Below are 21,651 nucleotides of genomic sequence, written 5' to 3' on the forward strand. Positions count from 1 at the left end.
TAGGTCAGTCTCTAAATCATCCAGAACAGAGTGTTTTAGTTTCTTTTTTCTTTTTTTGAGGATTAACAAGTATAGACTGTAAAAAGACTCCATGGCCTCCCCCAAGAAGCTTATGACAGTGTTTATCCCCCAGATATTCTAAATCCTCTACGAAAATGTCTCTTGCTTAGATGTAATCACCTTTTTGTCAGTCCTACCTGGAAATGAAGGAAAAGCTAACCAGCATTTTTCTTATATATTATACCTAATACCAATCCTAGTTGTATCAGTCAGGATCTCAGCACATTACCCTTTCAAAGGGATAATGAAGACCCCAAAAAAAGATATCCAAATGGTCAAGAAGAACAGGGAAAGATTCTCAACATCACTAATCATTAGGGGAATGCAAATCAAAACCCCAGTGAGGTACCACCTCACACCCATTAGGTTGAATACTGTCAAACAAACAAACAGACAATAGCAAGTGTTGGCAAGGATGTGGAGAAATTGGAACCTTTGTACACTACTGTAAGAACGTAAAATGGTGCAGCCTCTCTGGAAAACACTATGGAGGTTCCTCAAAAACTTAAAAAGAGACCTACCATACGATCTAGCAATTTCACTCCTGGTTATATATGCAGAAGAATTGAAAGCAAGATTTCAAAGAAATATTTGTACACCCATGTTCACAGCAGCATTATTCACAATAGCCGAAGGGTAGAAGCAACCCAAGGGTCCATCAGCAGATGAATGGATAAAAAAATATGGCATAAACAGATAGTGGAATATTATTTCACCTTAAAAATGAAGGAAATTCTGTCACATGCTGTAACAGGGATGAACCTTGAGGATGTTATGCTAAGTGAAATAAGCCTGTCACAACAAGACAAATTACTATATGATTCCAGGTACCTAGAATAGTCAAAATCATAGAGACAGAAAGCAGAAGGGTGGTTTCTGGGGTCTGGGGGAAGGTGAAATGAGCAGTTGTCCTGTGGGTACAGAGTTTCAGTTTTTCAAGATAAAGAGAGTTCTAGAGATTGGTTGCACAATAATATGAATGTATTTAACACTACTGAACTGTACACTTAAAAATGGTTAAGATGGTAAATTTTATGTTGTAAAATTTTATGTGATAAATATTACCAAAATTCTAACAAATTTTAAAGGGATAATGAAGAGTTTAATAATAGTCCTATATACAAAAATATGGGGCAGGATAAAGTGGATGACCAAGGGAAGGAGAAGCCTCCAGGGGTTAACATCTGGGTACCGCACCTAGGCCTGAGGGTATAGGGGCAGGGGGCTATTGCCAGAGCCTGGCAGGAGAAGTAGCCCTAGGTGGGTGGTCACCCATCAGGATCTGTGGCGTTAGGTAGAGAAATGCAACCCAGCCACTGCCAAACTATGACTGGGCAATGAGGGAACATACAATAAATACTTCGCCTTCCTATCTTTTGTCCTGACTTCTCAGTGGCTAAACCCAGTGGGAAGCCAGAGAGCAAGGGAGAACCAGTGATGCAGTCCCTGGAGACCATCTCCCAGGGGCAACGATGCTGATCCAGCTCACTTCTCTGTTCCCCTGAGTTAGTCACCACTCTAGGAGGAGTATATAAGGCATCCAGGGGAGGAGAACCACTACCTGCTACATTAAAATACATCTACTTTTTCTACCTGACCTGACTTATTTTTAAGTAGAAAAATTGAGTGAGCTTGCCACCACTGGCACTGACCTAATATTTTTTTTTAATGTTCTAGACAGAGCCTTTTGCCTTTTCTGTCTAGAGGATATGGTGCTTGTTTTTTCACATTCATTTGTTAAGTCAAATTATGTAATATCCTTATAATTCATCATTCCAAGGAGGAAGTAGGAATCAGCAGGAGGATGTCTCCTCTCTTTTTTTTTTTTTTTTTTTTTTTTGGTTTTATACCAAAAGAATAAAACCAAGCACTGAGGCAGATAAATGAGCAAACTAGAAACCCCCTTCCTCAAATATCATCTAACATAGTCTGATAATTAAAGCAAATGTGGTTCTTTTTTACTTGAGTCACCAAATATTTGTTTAAATATTCTCATAATTTTGCTAGTATAGGCTTAGCCTTAATGCAGTCAATTGTTAAAACAAAGGAAACACCTTGGTTCTTTTATTTTGTAGTTTCTATGAAAAACTAGAAGCAGTTGAATATAAAATAGCATTTTTATTTTTTATATAGTTAAATGTTTATAAGGCAAGAAATAATAAAGTTCAGGTAGCATTTGCTTGATTTATTTTGCTCCTGCTTTTCCAGCATTAAAAAGTAATGCTTTATATGATCTCGTTTTATTACAATAATAAACCAGAAGCAAAAGCTTATCACTTAAAATACATTCTGCCATTAAGCAATCTTTCTTTTTATTATTTCAGACTTCTCAAGATTCCATATTTTTTCCTATTTGATATAGAATTGGTAGAATTGGAGGTAGAACAGAAGGGATAAAAATCACATATATTTTTAACTGTATGTCAAAGTTGTATTTTCTGGTCAAACAAAAAAAAAAAGAATATCCACTCTCGAGCGTTAAAGTAAAATCATTCTAAGTAAGAGCTGTACACAGAGATGCACACAGTACTAAGGAAATTTTTTTTGAAAATCTTTCTGTGTGTTCCCAAGCTTTTACTATTTTTTTTCTTCAATTTTCTGAAACTTGTCGATAATTGACTGGTAATTTGGACATAGTCTGACATTTTGCATTGTGGATAGCATAGCCTGTAGTACTTTATAAAATGCCGATATTTTGGAAAACTGTTTAAAAGATTGTACAGACCAAGAGAATTGGATGAAATAGGTCATTTGACAGCCTACCTTATTAGCTTCCTCACACTGTCTCTCTCATGGCACTTAGACCTGATGGCATTTCATCTGAAAAGCAATACTAAATTACATTTGCAAAAAAAGACTAGAAGTTGTAAAGATTCTATGGGAGAAAAATGTATCTGGGCTAAATTCACCTGCATTGAGGAAAAGAGGACATTAATCAAGTTTTTAGCTTGTGCATACAAGGGAAGGTGTAAATAGATAACTAGTCTAACACAGAGGGAAGGAGAAAGCACACTTGTTCACCTCATTTCTGTCTTTTAGAATATGTTGAATTTATCATTAATTTGAACATCGTTCTAAACTATGACTTAGCTGTCACCACATTTACTTTACCTTGGCTGTGAAGTCTTTTGTATTAATAGGCATACATATAACACACATACACCACAGCGTGTTCACTTCCTTTTCTGAGAATTTAATCCCAAACTTGTATCTTTGTTCATAGAGGAGGTAGAACTTTCTTGGGAGGGAAGGTAAGAAGCAGGGGGGGAAAAAAAGCAATTAAACAAGAGCTGCAGCAGGTCAAAGAAATAAGGCGTATGTCAGAGCCATTGCGAACACATATGGCCTGTTTGTGCAAATTTAAAAAGCCACCCTCTTTAGAAGGATAATTACAAAAGGTGCTCCTTCCTCTGGCAATTAGGGTTGATTCTATCACTCATTTGTCCCCCAACTGGGCACCTTTGTATGTGACATCAATGACACAGCCATACACAGTGCCCCTGACCTGTGAGGAAGATGAAAAACTAGAGAGGGCTCCTTGAGAATAAGTGGGAAAAAGGAGAGCTGAATGAAGGCGTGGGTAATTTTGTAACTTGGCAGGTGTGTCCTGGAGGATTTTTCAAAGCGAGCCTAACAAGGCTAAGGAAGGGGACAATCAGAAGGTAGGGAAGGGACAAGAGGGAAACTGTCCCTAATGGGAACTTTCCCTAGTAGGAGCTTTACATTACATATAAGCAGAAACTGAGTTGTGTGTCATATATGTGTATGAAATCTGAAAATCACATGTACTGTTCAATGTGCTTATATTGTTCTCCTAAGCATAATTCACTTCACATTTTCTTCACTTCTCTGCCTTCCCCTGCAAAATTCTGTGTTTTGGAACTTCCTCCAAGGTGTTAAAAAAAAACACCTTGGAGTGTTAAAAAAAAAAAGTCTTTTTTTTTCCCTCTAATTTTATAACCTACCTATTTCTTTTCCTTTTTTTTAAATTGAAGTATAGTTAATTTATAATGTTGTATTAGTTTCAGGTATATAGCAAAGTGATCCAGTTATATATACATGTATATATTTTTTCAGATTCTTTTCCATTATAGGTTATTATAAGATACTGAACGTAGTTCCCTGTGCTATACAGTAGGGCCTGTTGTTTATCTATTTTATACGTAGTAGTGTGTATCTGTTAATCCCAAACTCCTAATTTATCCCTCCCTCCCTTCACCTACCTATTTCTTGACAGATTTTAGCTGGGAAGAAAAATAAATGCTAAATACATGATGACGGCTTTAATTAAATATTCACAGAATAATTTTTATAAGAATAAGCAAGAATCGACACAACGATTAAAATTTAAATCTCTTGACTAACTTTCTCTCTGAAAAATTCCTGGTGAAGAAGTAAAGTGGTATTCTTTATAATAATTATCAGACACAAATGAGTTTGACATGTAAGAGTTTCAGCATATCAGTGCCCTAAAAAGTCCACATAGTCTAAATCATTGCTCTGTTTACAACTTGACCTTTGCATTCTGCGTTCACAAATGCTTACAAATACTCAAAATCAGGACAACCACTTTGGAGAACAATTTAGCAGTAAAACTAAACATTCCTACCCTATGACTCAGCAACCCCATACCTAGGTATACACCCAGCAGAAATAACTACTCACCTCCCTCGAAAGACATGTACAAGTATTTTCTAAGCAATTTTATTCATAATAACCTGGAACTGTTAACAACCCAAATGTCCGTCAACAGGAGAATTGATATATTGTGGAAGATTAATACAATGGAATACTAAATAGCAAAAAAAAAAAAAAACCCGTTGACACACAACAACAAGGAAGTATGTCACAGACTTTATGTTAACCCCCAAAAAAAAAGGGTAAACACAAAAATATATATTTTACGATTCCATTCATCAAAGTTCAAGAACAGAAAAAACAGTCAGTGATGATAAACATCAAAATAGTGATCAGCTTGGCAGACGTTGAGGAGTGGGAAGAATTGGCTGGGAGGGGAAAGAGGGAATCTATGTACTCCCATGTAGCTGCTGCTCAGATCAAGATATGGAACCTGCCCATTTCATTCCAAAGCCCTGTCTTGATCTGGGTGGTGGTTATAAGGGGGAGAAAATACACACACACACATACACACACACGCACACATTCATCAACCTATACACCTAGGATTAGTGTACTTTATGAATTTGTCTTCCTTGAACCTCAAAAAAAAATAAATAGATAGCAAGTTCAGCAATCGCAAAGGCCTAATGTTATTATGTAAGTATAAGCAGATCCATATTTTCATGTTATCCCACCAAAGAGCTGTCCACCAATGAATACATAGTCTTTCCCTTTATAAATCAGCAAAGGTTTTGTCAGTCACATGTTTTAAAATCTAGTGTTTAAAGCCTATTACTTATGTTAGATTTGTATGAAATATGTAAGACTTATAATATCGGTGACTCTTATATGTAAAAAGTTACTGTAACTTATTGATTCTAAGATGTACATCATTGTGGTATCTCAAAATCCAAATCACAGTGTGTCTTACTTACCTTCAACGGTGCATCATTGTTTAATTGGCATCATTTTGTACTTCTTCATCGTATATAAAATAATGATGCTTCAATAATGGATAACATCTTAGATTCAATGAAGCGAGTTAGGTTTACAGACTTATTTCCCAAGGTTTACAACTCATGAGCTCCCACATACAATGTTAGTTCATCCTTTCTTCACTGGAAAGTGCAATAGATACATAAAGCAATAGATTTCTTGTAACTCAAACTAAAGTTTTGGTATTAGATTTTAAAAGGATTCACAAATGCTGATGTCTATAGAGGTCAGACAGGGAATAAACTAGTGAAGCTGGCCAGATGGCAGTGCATGCATGGGTCACATGAGTGGTGGGTGTTAAAAAAGAGTCTGTGCTCCTGACGAGTGTTGCCATGAAGGAATACTAATGAGGTAATGTCAGATCTTCTGATTTTTTCTGAAAGAAGCCAGAAAATCCAAATTACTGTATGAAATTTCCCAACCTATAAATGTTGGCTCAAATAGAAACCATGTCTGTGAGCTGAATCTAGCCCATGGGATGCCGTTGTGTGACATCTGGCTGAATGTAAGCCCCTATGGCATCCTGGCTAGAATGCAACCTCTACGATAGCAGGAATCTCTATCTGTTTTGTTTGATGAGTATCAGAGATCTGTAGAAGGGTACCGGATACTAGTAGGTACTCAATAAATATATGTTTTATGAATAACATTAAGTCTTTCTGACCCATGCAGAACAATATATAGAGAAATAGAAATATGTAGAATTTTCTAAGATACCATTTCTGATAATACAGAAAGAATCCACCTTATAATTAACTGTAAGTAGTTGTTTAGGTTTTTTTACTTGATATATTTGGAAAAATTGTATTAATGGAAAAATTCCACTATATGACAAAAAATTCCATATAGCAAAAACTTGTTTTATGGTGTTATCCAGCTAATTTCTACTTAACCTTCAAACCTTAGCTCATGTTCTTTTTCTGGAAGTCCCTTTCCTAACAGCCCTGCTCTTCCTCCCCCATTCTCCACCTGAGTTTCAGTCCATTACTCCTCCGGGCTCCCTGGCCCTTTGGGCTGGCCTCCCCCATGGTCCTACCTACCATGTGCCCTGATGTCCTCATCTCATGTCCTTATGGGCTGAAAACTTCTGGAGGGCAGTCTGCTGTCTGATTTTATATCCCTTGGTGTGAAGTAAATATTCAACAAATGTTCGTTAACTGAATTGTTTTTGTGGTATTGAATTGTAAGAGAAAAGAACTCTGAAGTTTTCTCTGCTACTGTGCTTTTCTCTTTTCAGGCTACCTTTCAGTTTTACCCAAATACCCTACCATTTCCCCACTTCTGTATTCAAACATTTTTTGACTCTGTAGGACGAAATCACAGCCCTGACCTGCAGAGATTCTCAGTCTGAGCAAACAGACACACGTAAGGAATTATGTGTTGAATTCCACGATAAAGGGGAAAATATGCTGTGAGAATATGGAGGACATTGATTATGATTTAGGAGGGATTTCTGGGAAGGATTTAGAACCCTGCCCAAGGTTAGCATGAAGGGAGGCATTTTCTCCTCCATCATAACAACTACTCAGTTGCTGTGCGTCATAGGTTGCAGAATGGGTTGTGTATATCTCCGGGCATGCACCCATACAAAGTACCTCTTTTTTTTTTTTTAATTTCTAAAAGGATTTAATATGTTTAAAGAAATGAAATAGGCAATCAAAAATATGAGCTGGTAACAGAGAGATGAAGCCATAAAAATTTATCAGTTTTTTTTTTCCTTTTCTGCTCTACAGTAGTTTTATTTGTATCTCTGTTCAAAGCCCAACCTCACATGGAAAACAATATCTTTCTCCTTGTCAGCATCACTTTTTTTAAAAATCAAAGTCTTCAAACATATACAAAAGTAGAGAGAATAATATAACATATAATAATATAACAAATATCCATTTGCCCGATAACAATAGTCAGCAGTAGTACCTCCCTTCTTAATGAAAAGGAAGACATTGATGACTTCCTAAAAGTGGGGGAGCACAGAAAGCATATGACAGGGGGAGCCAATCAGGAAAGTCAGTAGGTGCTCACTTCCCTTTCAAACATTTTAATAGACTTAGGGGAGACAGCATGCTTTTCCAGGATCGGAAAGACCTGTGCAATTTAAAATCAGAGGGCAAGGAATTATTAGAAAGCAGGACTACACAATAGCTAAAAGATAAATACTGGAATAAGAACCTTTAGGTAGATCACAGGAAGAGAGATTCAGTTTAGTCTTAAAATAAATAAATGTTGAATGTTGGGAATCGATTGTCTTAATGCAAGGGTGAGATTGAGCACAACTTGAAATTTACCCTGACGCCATTTGAGAGCCATTTAAGATATGTATGTGTGTGTGTATTGTGCCTCAGTCCAAAAGGATCAGAGGCAGGACCTCCTGAAGAGAACCGTGCAGAAGATTTCTGGAAATTAAATCTGTTTCAGAACATTTTTTAATGTAATTTTGATATTTCCCTTCCAGAAAAAAAGTCAAGCAAAACATGTTTGTTGATTGATTCTTTCTGTGAACATTTAAAGGCTACCTACTGAATGCAAGGCACTGATCTAGAGATTTAAATGTGTTTGATTTTACTTCTGTCTCCCTAGCCCCAACCTGGTCCTCTATCTGGAGGAGGAAAAACACAAGCAATGGTATCTATTGCTAGAGAGATTTAGTTCATGATACATTAAGCTAGGTATTGGACATTTTCTAACTAGGGCAACTTTAACAATACAATGAGTACTTTTTTTGATTTTCAAATAATTCTCAAGAGTTTATTGTTCAGAATGTGAACCTAACCAGAAATGGTCTCTCCCCCCTTTCTAATCTTAAATCTTGCATTGAGGAGATAAAGTATAATGGTATCTATGTGAGTACAATTTAGTGAAATAGTCACACTTCGCATATGAGTGGACACATGCAAATAAATGTATACATTAAAACTGGACAGCACGTAAAGAGATTTAATAACTCGTCCTGTTGCCTCTACAAGTAAAAGAACCAAAGCTCCATTTATGCAATTGTTAAAATATGGCAGATAATGATGCATTCATGTTTAATGTTGCTAATCAATTTGAAAATTCACATTTTTATTGATAAACATTTTCTTGAAATGCAGTCTAGGAGGACAGATTATTAAATTTAAAGACTTTATAAATAAGAATTGTAGATGGTGACGGGATTAGTAGCAGTGCTGTGTCGAGAGCCACCTACCACCTTACCTGACTCCCAAGCACTCAGCAATGACTTTCGAATTTCACTTTTATGTGCAACCACAGTGCACACAATTTTAGGGGGAAAATTAGCATGGTAACAGAGTAATAATCATAGTAAATATTGTGCTTCTCCTTGTTGACTTAAGTTACCTACTTACAATATTTCAGAAAAATATTTCTGTTAGTCTAGCTTAATATATTGAAAATTTTTCCCTGTAGAATTTATGTATAGAAGAAATACTTAAATCTCTTATAAGAGTATCTCTTTAACATACACACAAAAAAGGCATATTTTACACTCCAGACAGTCTGAGATCTAGAATTATTTTTATCTATTGGAAATCACAAAATCTCGTTAATATTTCCATCTGCATAGGTTCTAATGACATATTGCATAGGTCAGGATGCCCCAAGAATTATTTCCTCTTTGGGTTAGTTCTTTCTAAATTTTCAGGAAATTTTTGAGAGAAATGAATTCATACCTTATAAATAATATTCCAGGATTCATCTTAGAATAGCATAGCACACTAAAATGTATATTTTGTAGTGAAAGTCTTACCATATTTGATTATTATACGAAAGTCTTAATGTTCTTTCTACTGATCGCCCTCTGAATTGATTAGAACACATGATTATTTGACTTTATTTTGTATCCTTAGTGGACTTTATGTCTCATTCTTTTTTTTCCCATTAAGATTCCAGAAGCTTATTTCATTAGAGATCCCCATACGTTCCTTCTTACAAAGGACTTTATTAAGGTATATGTGTTGTATTTAGTGTTCAGAGTGTTCTTTGGTCTCTAGCTGCATGCATGCACTCACAGGATAACATTTCCACATTTAACCCCTGCTTCTAAATAAGAATAGTGACTTGGTTAATGGAAGCATGTTTGGAAGGAGAAGCAAAGCTTGTCTACAAAATACTAACACTTGGATGATTTTGCACCCTGCGAGAAGAGCACCCGGTGAATATTCTGGACTTTTTTCATGGCTGACTTGGGATACACTTGCGTTGTCAGAGTGTGTTGACCTCTCTCGTTGATGCATATTGATTATGACAATTACTCTCCTTCCCCTGCAGGCCATGGAGGCACAGATACAGAACTTTGGACAAACGCCATCTCAGTTGCTTATTGAGCCACATCCGCCTCGGAGCTCTGCCATGCACCTGGTAAGACATAGCAGGTTGCGGAACATTTTGGACCTGAGTATAGATCAAATAAAGTAGTGATTTTTAGCAGCATTTTAAAAGGCTCTTCACTTTATTGGCTAACTCTTCAGCCTCAGTATATACTGATTACCCGAGGGAGAAACAGAGAAAGGAGTAGAGTTCTTACCTTTAAGTTTGGCTTCAACTAGCCCAATTTTGGATTCACAAAAATAGCCATCCTCTCTGACTATATATGCATCTACATAAACTCCTTCATACATATACAGGCTTACAGACACACACCAGCACCAAAATTAGATTACGTTTACAAATTAGAATGTAAATATAATATAAACACAATATGATGCTGCCTAATTTAATCTTTTTGGGCAAGGTGGGGTAGGGGAAGTAGTTCATGATAAAAGGAAAGAAATATAATTTACAGCCACTTCAGGGAGGCTCTAGAGAAGAGGGGTTAAGAATAAAGGAAGCAGCCGCATAGCACGGGGAGATCAGCTCGGTGCTTTGTGACCGCCTGGAGGGGTGGGATAGGGAGGGTGGGAGGGAGGGAGACGCAAGAGGGAAGAGATATGGGAACATATATATATGGATAACTGATTCACTTTGTTATAAAGCAGAAACTAACACACCACTGTAAAGCAATTATACTCCAATAAAGATGTAAAAAAAAAAAAAAAGAAAAGAATAAGGGCCTCAGAGCCAGACTTGTGTCAAACACCGTCTCTTGCCATGAACTAATGAATGAATTGGACGAGGTATTTAAGCTCTCTGTTTACATTTCAGCATCTGTAACTGGGGGTAAAAATAGTACCAACCCTGAAAATGTAATGACTCGATACTGAATATTGCACTTAGACCAGCCCCTGGCATACAAGTGCTCAGTAAATGGTAGCTGGTGTCAGCAGCCACAGCAGCTACTTACATTAAAAGGTTTATTCTCATTTTTCAAAGGAAAAGGTAATATTCTTTTCATTTTAATCTGAGTTTTAAAAATCAGTTTTCATAACAAAACAGTCCTTTTTTCAGTTTTTAGCAAATGGTGAACATTTCCCTCTTTATCTAATTTGAAGAAGGTAAATTTTTTTTCCAAGAAACTACTTTAGAATTCACTTTTTAACTGTGACTTTCCACTAAGGTTTTACTGAAAAAAAAAAAAAAAGTTTGAAGGTAAAAACCTGTTTGCAAAATGAATTACAGTTCATCAGTGTTTCTAGACAGTTATCAAGGCACCAGACACCCTAGTATTGGAATAAAATGCTCCTGAACATCGTCCATAATATATGTGTAAACAAATGTATCAGTTGTTATTTCCTGACGGAAGTATTGTTCACACCTTTCATTTGTTCTATCAGTTACTTAACAAGTTAGTATTGAGCCCCTTCTGTGTGCCAGGCACGACCTTAAGCACTGGCGACACAGAGGTAATACATCCTCTACACCTTCAAGGAATTGATAGTCGAACACCTACTGAAACACATAAATGAATGTGTGTGTTTGAAAACATTTCTTTTCCTCTGCAATAACTCATTTCAGCCCCCTTGATTAGTCACTAATGAACTCTGCTGCTTGAAGTGGGTCCTCGCGTGCGGCCAAGCAAAGAGGCTTTCACCACATGCGCTGCTCCCATCCAAACACCCAGACACAGTGTAGACGCGGAGCCTCCACACCTGAGATGAAGCGTTTTTAATAAACTGTCCAAGAGAATCTCTCTCACACTTTATTTTATGAAATACTTTGGCAGAAGAGTTGTATTCCCCTGTTAGTTTTCTCTGTTTAATAATGATAATAAAAATATTTATCCTGGAGAAATGCCCAGTCAGAACTCATTACTCTCCTAGGGGAAATTGTTAGAGACTAAATTGGCATGGAACTGTTTTTAAAGAAAATAAGCTTTTTAAGTTTGTGTGGCAGAGGATTCATATATATGTGTATATATAATAGTGAACAATTACAAAACATGCATGAAAGCTAAATAATGGTTATTCCCAGCATCCCTATTTTGTGTCTTTTATGTAATCATGTTTATAGTATTTTATAGTACTAAATAGTAGTTCTTATAGTGTCTACTTTCTATCAAGTCATATGCTAGATGATTGAGAAACAAAGATTAAAAAAGAAAAGAGAGTGTTATCCCTCAGGAAGCTCACCATCCAGCAGGGGAAGGAGACCATAGTCATCAGAGCCGCAGCAGAAATGCACACACAGCGCTGACAAGGGAGGCTGTGATATTTTAATTATTTAGACTGTAGCCATGACCCCAGATCAACCAGGTAAAAAATGAAAGAATCAGTTCACTGCATATTTCATGTAAACAGTGTCAGTAACTGACTTGACTGATTTTTCCACCAAACTGATGTTGTAACTGCACTGAATAATTACGCTCCGTCATGTGGACGTATCTCCAACTCCTCACATCGTCTGGCGGTACCTAAATTGCGGCTGGTCTTTAATAAGCGGGTGTCCTCCCGGCGACTTCGAGGAGTCCCTGCTCGCTTCTCTGTGCCACCCTCTCAGACCAGAGTGCCGACTGCTCGGCTCTTGGTTTATGCCCTTGCTAGCCTGTGTTAATTTCATTCTCCCCCCGAGCTTTCACTAACTGTGTCATTCCTTTTGTTTGCTCTCTTCCCTTTCTATTCAACAGTGTTTCCTTCCACAGAGTCCACTCATGTTTAAAGATCAGATGCAGCAGGATGTGATCATGGTGCTGAAGTTTCCATCAAATTCTCCAGTAACGCATGTGGCAGCCAACACGCTCCCCCACCTGACCATCCCTGCGGTGGTGACCGTGACCTGCAGCAGACTGTTTGCAGTGAACCGATGGCACAACACAGTGGGTATGTGTACCTAAGGGAGCCCCTTACTAACGGGTTCTTAGAAGCTGCGCTTCAGGTAGGGTAGGGTAGGCGTGCTGCGGGCTAGCAAGGGTGCCAGATGAGCTGCAGAAAGCGGCAGAGTACATAATTGCCGAACCTAACTGATTAACTCTTGTCTGTCTTATTCACTGCTGCTGTCTTTCAGTGCTGCACAGAATGCTTGGCTAATGGTTAAGTATCCAATAAGTACGTGACAAATTGAAGCAGTCCTGCAGATAATTCAGGTCCTCCCACCCTGCCCCACCAGGAGAAAAAAAAAAAACATTTTTATCCCATATTAAACAAAAGTGATTTTGAATCTAGATTTTCTAGATGATGGTTTCAAATCCTCTTTCTTCCACTTCATTAATTCATTTAGGAAATATCTGAATGACCACTTTGTGTCAGTGGTCCTGGGCACTGGGAGTACAACAGTGAACAAGACGAACAGCATGGCTCTCTCTGTGGAGCTTAGAGTCTTTGAGAAAAGACAAAATCTAAATTGTTCAGTGATTTCACGTGTGTTTTCTCCAAACTCATTCCTGAAGTTTCCAGCCAGTATATCTTGAAGTGATATAATTCTGTCATAAAAATTAGACATATTGATACTTATCTAGCCAGGACAGGAATGTATGTGACTAATTGGTTTAGCTGGCCCAGTTCATCACTTAAGATCTCCCTGGAAACCCAAGGATTCCCATGTCTCTAAGACTGAATGATGAGACACGCCGAATTCACCTGAATCTTTCTATTCTACTGACTTCTGCATCACTCTGAAAAACCAAACGACTTTTAGCTTAATCTCCTAAGAGTTTCTAAATGCCCCTATTTTATGGTTATTGGCGATATTTTCAACATGAGGTAGAACGACTTCCATTCAATCAGAAATATGCAGCAGACATCTTTTAAAAATAGGACTTTATTCACAGGAGTCTTAGCCTCTAGAAATGTTTTGCATTGAAAGAAACTATAAAGAATTGATCTTTCTTTAGAATTGTTTAAAAGTTTTATATGTTATATAACCCCATGTAAAAAATTATGACTAATGAATTCAGTCAAGCTCCAAATATTAATCCTCTGAAAGTAGCTTTTAGGTTAAGATTTTAGGTGTGGCTCAATTTTGTACCTTCAGTTGACTTGTCATCTGTTGAAAGAAGGCCCACTTAGATGGGATCCCCGTCTTCCTCTCTGCCTTGACCCAGGTGGGCCTGTGCCCATACCCATCCCTACTTGTAGGCAAGACCTTTTCTTAGATTTCAGCTCTCTGATGGGTTCAAGAAATTTTGTAATCTTCCGCTTTATCTAGCTTTTTCTTCTTGTTAGGATAACACTCTTCCCAGCTTTCTCCATCTTAAGTGGAGACTAGCAGTCCCCATTGTGATGATTTTTTTAAGACTGTCTACAAAAACATGTAGTGTGACGGAATCATTCTTGCAGTAATTTACCAAATAATTTTTAAGCAAATATATATATTGTATAATCATTATAAAACACTGCTTATTAGGAAATTCCTTTCTGAGAACTTTATGGCCATTTTCTCTTTTAATTAATCTTTAGGCCTCAGAGGAGCTCCAGGTTACTCCTTGGATCAAGCCCATCATCTTCCCATTGAAATGGATCCACTCATTGGTACGTTAGCAACAAAAATACATTTTCATGGATGCTGCCTCTCCACAGATACCTATGTGGCTATTTATCACAAATGATAGTTGAATAATAGTTTTTTCTGCCACAAATTAATGTGCAGATAACATCAGATTACCATCAAGGAGCTGTGCAAATCATAACATGCCATCTAAGAATTTGTTGGTATTAAAATAATTATTTGTGGCATTTTCTTGGTATTTTAGGAGGTCACTTAGGTTGGTTCTAAACAACGCAAATGATTCCAAACTGTTCTTTCTTTCAGCCTCAACTCTTCCTTAACAACTTTATATTATTTGAAATATATAAGGACTCAAAGCTATTACTAAAGAAAACTAATACTAAAGAATTTCTTTTCTGGAAATCTCCACTCACTAGAGCTAAACATTTTTTTGATTAAAGGTTTCATATGAATTGCAAACTTGGGAGCTATAACTATTTGCAGCAGATATTCCAAGTATTTTAAAATAATCACATACACATTTATTAGCTGTGTGATCCAGAGCAAGTGCCTTAATCTCTCTGGGCCTCAGTTTCATGTCTGCAAGATGGTTCCTAATCATGTTTGTTCTGCCTGTCCTCATGGGATCTTATGAGACCTAAATTAGAAAAAAATTGAACATGATACGAAAAATTATAAAGCCATACACAAGTTATGGTATTTTTTTCTTAGATTAATCCACCCTACATCTTTGAACCCAGAAAGAGGATGAGGGACAGCCATTTGGGTTAGTTCCTTATACTCCAACACAAAATAGCACTTAACCTTTCTTTGGGAGAATATACACTTAGGACAAGGAATATTTTTAGAGTTGAGGTCTAGCTGTTTCTCTGCTGAAAAGACATCGACAGTGTCACGTACAGCTGGAGTGTAACTATGGAAAAATTAATAGCTGTATTCTAATTAATCAAGGACCAATTACATAGTTTTCAAGTGACTCGGGATGTTTGCTTTTCTTTTCCTTTGCTGTTTTTAAAATTATTTTTTATTTTTTACCTTCTCTAGTAATTACTATTTTAGTGTTAGTAGATATCCACAAATAGTAGCACTTAGATTTAATTGGTGTTAGAAAGTGATGTTGATCTTCTACATCTGCATTTTCTGTTTAAGAATTCAGCCCAGGGATTTAGCCTGAAAGGACGGCGTGGCGTAAGGGACAGGCTGGCATACAGACAGGCACCAGGGAAATCAGATGGTGTGTCTGAGTTTCTGACTTTATTCAGATTCAATCCCAGTGCTACCCACTGATTCTCTGCCTGTCTCTTTCCTCCCCAGTCCCTCTCCCATCTTTCTTATTCCTCTCCTCCCCTGCCAGACCATTCTGGAAAGGTTTCTGTTTGTTGACAATCCAGGTCTTTTAAGCTGCTGACCTAAAGTTCCCTGAGGGGCTGCCTACATAACAACACCCCTCCCACAAATCCCTACTTTCTTCTTTTCACGTGAATTGTAAATGCCATCAGCAAATGACAGATGGAGGCAAATATTAAGACATTTTTTTCCTTATGTAACACACTTCATACAATATTTATTCCTCATTATTATTGAACTTGTTGGACACCAATGAACTTGTGCAGGGTGAACATCTATTGAATTTAGTGCATTTAAGTATTTTTATTATGTTGTAAATTCACATCTTGAATTCCTCCTATCGGTGGAGAACTTAAATTTCCAACAAGTTTTTAATATATAATACAGTTCATAAATAATCACTGCTACTAAAGAGTTTACATTTCTCATGGGGAAATGTTAAAATCTTAATAATCTTATAGCCTTAAGAACCCATTTCTAGGTAAATGAAGCATAAAAGTATTCCTTCTATAAGTGGTTGGTGAAACTCTTGTGGAATCTTTCTTTAAAGTTCTTTTTCTGTTTATGTTTAGCCAATAACTCTGGTGTGAACAAACGGCAGATCACAGACCTTGTTGACCAGAGCATACAAATCAACGCCCATTGTTTTGTGGTCACAGCCGACAATCGCTATATTCTTATCTGTGGATTCTGGGATAAGAGCTTCAGAGTTTATTCTACAGAAACAGGTAAACTGAGCTATGAAATACCTTATCCTCTTCAAAATGCCAATTGTGACACCTAAAGCTTCATATGCAATCATACTTAATAACGTAGGCATTTTCATCTTGGGTGCCGAGATTCAAATCAAATGCTCACATTGTAAGTAAATGACTACTTATAATTGTATCCACTCTGAACTTCAGTGTGAGCTGAGCCCTGAGTTCATAGGACAACTGGCACTACAGTCCCCTTCCCACAAATCAGGTCCAATAAAAGACCTTAAACCTCCCCTTAGTCTGGCCCAACCCTGAAAAAAAATCAAGATTGTGTTATTTTATGTTCTTTTCTTAAGAAGTCCCAAGTGACATTCTTGTATCACTTTTTCAGAAGCAATTCAAGAAACCAAATCTGTAGCTAGATTTCGTTACAAAATTACCTTGTAAGTTTGCGGGTCTATAGATTCACTTTTCACAAATCTAGTAAAGTTAAGCTTATTACCATTTAAAGAAAAATAGCCAATGAATTTGACCTACCATTTCTGTGTTTCAGGGAAGCTAACTCAGATTGTATTTGGCCATTGGGATGTGGTGACGTGCTTGGCCAGGTCTGAGTCATACATAGGTGGGGACTGCTACATCGTGTCTGGGTCTCGAGATGCTACCCTGCTTCTCTGGTACTGGAGTGGGCGACACCATATCATAGGAGACAACCCGAACAGCAGTAAGTATTTGTCTAGAATTGTCCTACCAGACTAAGAACTCATTTTAACATGTTTTGCTCTTTTTAATTTTCCTAATAGTTTTTGCTGGTTCTGTAAGTGTTTTAAAATACGAGAGCTTAAGCAGCAAACCTCTACGTTGGAATGTGGCTATATTCAAGGTGTACTAAAGCGCGACCACTATAACCTTCAGCCTGAGGAAACTCCCAGATCCCCTCACATTGACCCTGTGCTCAGCAGCCCTTCCCCAGTCTCCAAATGTCCCCATCCTTCCAAAATTTCCTTCCGTGTCATCAGGTCCATTCAACTTCGTATGATTTCTCTCAGCTAAGTGTAGTCTCTCCTTTTCTGAATTTCCATATGTTTTATTTGTGCCTCAAGAGGACACTTACTGCTTTCTACCATGGGGTGTAGTAAATATCTGTTTATTTATTTGACAATGACTGAAATACCCCCTTCAGATTAGACCCTGGTGAGGCAAAACTGAATAAGATGCTTTCTTTGCTTGGTATGATTCCTGAGTGTTTTTTATTCAAAAGTGCTCCCGAAAATATCCTGTAGGAGAAAAATGGGGGGACTCCAGAGTAAAACAATTTTAGAAAACACCACATATACTCTTACTTTCTATGTGAGCTCTGAAAGCCTTACACAAATAAAGCTGTTGATAACCCACAGTTTCTCAAACATGTTTTCCATGGAACATTGTGTTCGTGGAAGAGCAGTTACTATTCCTTGGAGCTGCTATTCTGAGGAAACACTGAAGTGGACCATAAGTCCCTCTCTCTGCACCTTAAGTCTCTGGTTCCTGGCATAGTTGCACAAATAATAGGTTTTCAATAAATATCGTTGAATGACTGAAGAACTGGATAAGGCATTTCCTAGAAATAATTACTGTCTTTAATTACCAAGCTTTCAATATTTTACATACACATGTTTCCTGTAAAATAGAGAATGGTTTCTGTAAGGTGTTGATAATGGCAAGTACCTAAACCAGGATTATTCTAATTATGATTTGTACATTGGGCACAGCTTTAACAGTACTTTAAAATAAACTGAAACATGAGTTTGGGAATATTTGTGATGAAACAGAGATAGGAATTTTCCAGGAATGCTGTGCACCTGCCACTGAAATACTGTAAAAGTAGAGAAGAAAAGACGTGTACAGGAGGCTGTGTTGTAACTACATGGCTGGCCCCCTTCCAGCCTGTGAGAGAGCTGGGCATGGAAAGCTTCATATATATATATATATATATATATATATATGTGTGTGTGTGTGTGTGTGTGTGTGTGTATACATACATACACACACACACACACACATATATGTATATGTATATACATATATATATATATAAAGGTGGTAGGAGAATGAACTAGATGACCAGGTGACTTATTCTTGTTTCCCATAGCTAGAGGTGAAGAACAGTAAATGAAGAAACTAAAAGTGTATTATGAAATAGTGTCTCTTAGTGTAGATACTGAATAAGAGAAAGTGCCTCTGCTCTAAGTTGTGAACTAAGTTGTGATACTGGTTTGAGGAAAACACATATTCAGTTCAGTGTTGCTTGATTTCCAACCAGCTCAACTAATTAGCTACCAATTGTACATTAAACCGAATATCATACTCTAAATACTAGTAAGTTAACCTCCTTATTTACTCTCTTTTTTAAAACTGTATCCTTAAAAAAGGAAACTTCATTTTTAGCAGGATATGTGTGTGTGTGTGTATGTAAAAAATGTTTGATCTACTTTATTATTATATATTTTATTATTTTTAAGCATGGTACATTATCACATGTATTTTATCTAATTGTATTTTTATGTACTTCCCAGTTTCCTTTTTTCCTTTTAGATGAGTGTAGTGTTCATAAGAAGAAAAGTTGAACTGAGCAGCAGGGCTGTGTGGTATCTTCCATCCATTATTGACACAAATTAGAAGTTATTAGACAGAAAAAAAATTTAAAGAAGCAGAATAGGGTTTTAAATCCAATTAATTAACATCTTCAAAGTGAAGCTCAAAAATGATGAAAATGATATTTCCAAAAAGAGAATTCATTTCTTAAAAACTACCATTTGGTAGCAGAGAAGATATTACAATGTCCTGCTATGAGGTATGCATATAGCTGACTCACTTTGTTGTACAGCAGAAACTAACTCACCACTGTAAAGCAATTATATTCCAATAAAGATGTTTAAAAAAAAGGAATTTTAGGGCTTCCCTGGTGGCGCAGTGGTTGAGAGTCCGCCTGCCGATGCAGGGGACACGGGTTCATGCCCCAGTCCAGGAAGATCCCACATGCCGCGGAGCGGCTGAGCCCGTGAGCCATGGCCGCTGAGCCTGCGCGTCCGGAGCCTGTGCTCCGCAACGGGAGAGGCCACAGCAGTGAGAGGCCCACGTACCGCAAAAAAAAAAAAAAAAAAAAAAAAGGAATTTTAAAGAAAAATGTTAAATTATAGTAATTATCTGTTAACTACTTTATTTTCTAATGATCTTTTCAACCAAATGATGGTTAACAGTTGATTGTGTCTTTGTTCCATCACTTAGCAAGGAAAGGTAAATGTAATAATATTTAGAGTGTTTAAAGTTCCTTTCAACAGGATCTATGTAAATAGAAATGTTTATGTTAATCCTTAAGAACAAAACTGTGAATACTGGATTTGTTAAAATGTAGAATTTTAAGTTTTAAATAAAGACAAGATTATCCCTAAGACATTATTGCATAATATTATCCATACAGTATTGCCTCCATTTAGGGGGATTTATTTTTTGATTAAAAACTGTTGTCATCATTATGAACCTTAAGGACTTCCATAAAACCCACCCTGCCAAGACTTTCCTAGGCATTTAATGTGGGCATATGTAATGTGGTTCCATTTGATCCATTATCCTTAACATAAAGGGAGAAATATGCTCTTTTAGATTAAACAGGATGAGTAGCTCAAGTATTAGTCAAGCAGCAAGCATGTATTAAATGCCTGCTGTGTGCTGGTACTACCTTAGCAGGTGGGAGTGCTGGGTAGTCAAATTCTGACTTTCTGGGGTTTACAAAAGCCTATATTATGAGCTTCCCTGGTGGCGCAGTGGTTGAGAGTCTGTCTGCCGATGCAGGGGACACGGGTTCGTGCCCCGTTCCGGGAAGATCCCACATGCCGTGGAGCGGCTAGGACCGTGAGCCATGGCCGCTGGGCCCGCACGTCCAGAGCCTGTGCTCCGCAACGGGAGAGGCCCGCGTACCGCAAAAAAAAAAAAAAAAAAAAAAAAAAGCCTATATTATGACCACAAAACTGCCTGTCCTGCTTGGAAGTACTGAATATACTGAGTATTACATGAGTCTTGAATTGCTATCAGATAATATTTAGTGTCATAAGTATTTGTATCTACAAAATGCTTAACATTACATCTTGGGCACAAATTGATGATTATGTAAAAACTGGTTTCAGCTTTTTGCCATACGGATAGTAAAAATCATAATAGTAAAACACAGTAAAAAATAATAATTAGTCATATTTAGTATTTGATTAACTTGACTGATTTGTGACTCAGTCTGTGAAACCAACCAACCTAGCAGCTCATGTAGGCATGCCTAGAGAGACCATATATTTTGGTCAGTTCAGCTTTTGCAAAGGCAGTCAGAGCACACACTGAATTGACTGCCACATCAGGGATCGGCCATGGGTGTTGACACAGATGTAGTCCTTGCGGTCAGAAAACTCACAAAATGAAGGGAAAGGGTTTTGGGTTTTTTTTTCCTGTTTTATTTTATTCTAGCTACCAATTCACAGGTCAGAGAATCGGGCTATATGTTCTTTCTGTCTCATAATGCATTGCTACACAAGACCGAAAAGCTAGTTATGTCTAAATTCATATTAAAATGTGTGACACAACGCCCTTAGGTTTCGAGGGCTGTATATATTAACCTCGACTTGAAGGGGGAAGTCCTAGCATGAAACGTAATATCCCAGTAGCTGTTAGAATTCAGGACTTGGTCTTGGACATTGAATTTGCTCTGTGTGTCAGAGGCTGAATCAAATTTATCCAGCACAACACCATAACGTAATAGGATTCATTTACTCACCCTATGTGCACATCACTAAAACTTCCTCAGGGTAAACTCAGGTGCTTTAATATATGTATGTTTCTTTTGCATTGTCATCCTTATTTTTTAATGGCTGGCTCTGTTAGTGCCACAGAGAAGAAATAAGTAACGTTTGTGAATTTTTTTAGGTAGGTTTGAAAGAGTTAATGGTTTCATTGTGTGTCACATATATTGCTGTGACTAACTTGGACATCTCATAAATAAATCTTTTTCTAATTATCTTTATAGTTTTAATGGATTTGCCGCAAAGACAATGAAAATGTGTAAGCAGATTATTATAGACTTTTAGACCATAAA

General features: G+C 37.2%; 1 protein-coding gene across 8 annotated transcripts in view; it reads left to right on the forward strand.

The window, feature by feature from the left end:
• Window positions 1-21,651, forward strand: part of NBEA (neurobeachin) — a 630,595-nt gene that overhangs the window by 596,770 nt on the left and 12,174 nt on the right. For 6 of the 8 annotated variants that reach the window (XM_079902587.1, XM_079902583.1, XM_079902586.1 and 3 more), the window contains 5 exons: window positions 9,943-10,032; window positions 12,674-12,866; window positions 14,442-14,513; window positions 16,410-16,565; window positions 17,089-17,259. In XM_079902587.1, coding sequence (XP_079758713.1) covers window positions 9,943-10,032; window positions 12,674-12,866; window positions 14,442-14,513; window positions 16,410-16,565; window positions 17,089-17,259 — 682 coding nt within the window. Of the gene's footprint in view, window positions 1-9,557; window positions 9,621-9,942; window positions 10,033-12,673; window positions 12,867-14,441; window positions 14,514-16,409; window positions 16,566-17,088; window positions 17,260-21,651 lie in introns of all 8 variants that reach the window. The other 2 variants (XM_079902590.1, XM_079902584.1) reach the window with 2 other exon arrangements.

The sequence above is a fragment of the Stenella coeruleoalba genome, assembly GCF_951394435.1.
Source record: "Stenella coeruleoalba genome assembly, chromosome: 18".
Lineage (NCBI taxonomy): Eukaryota > Metazoa > Chordata > Mammalia > Artiodactyla > Delphinidae > Stenella > Stenella coeruleoalba.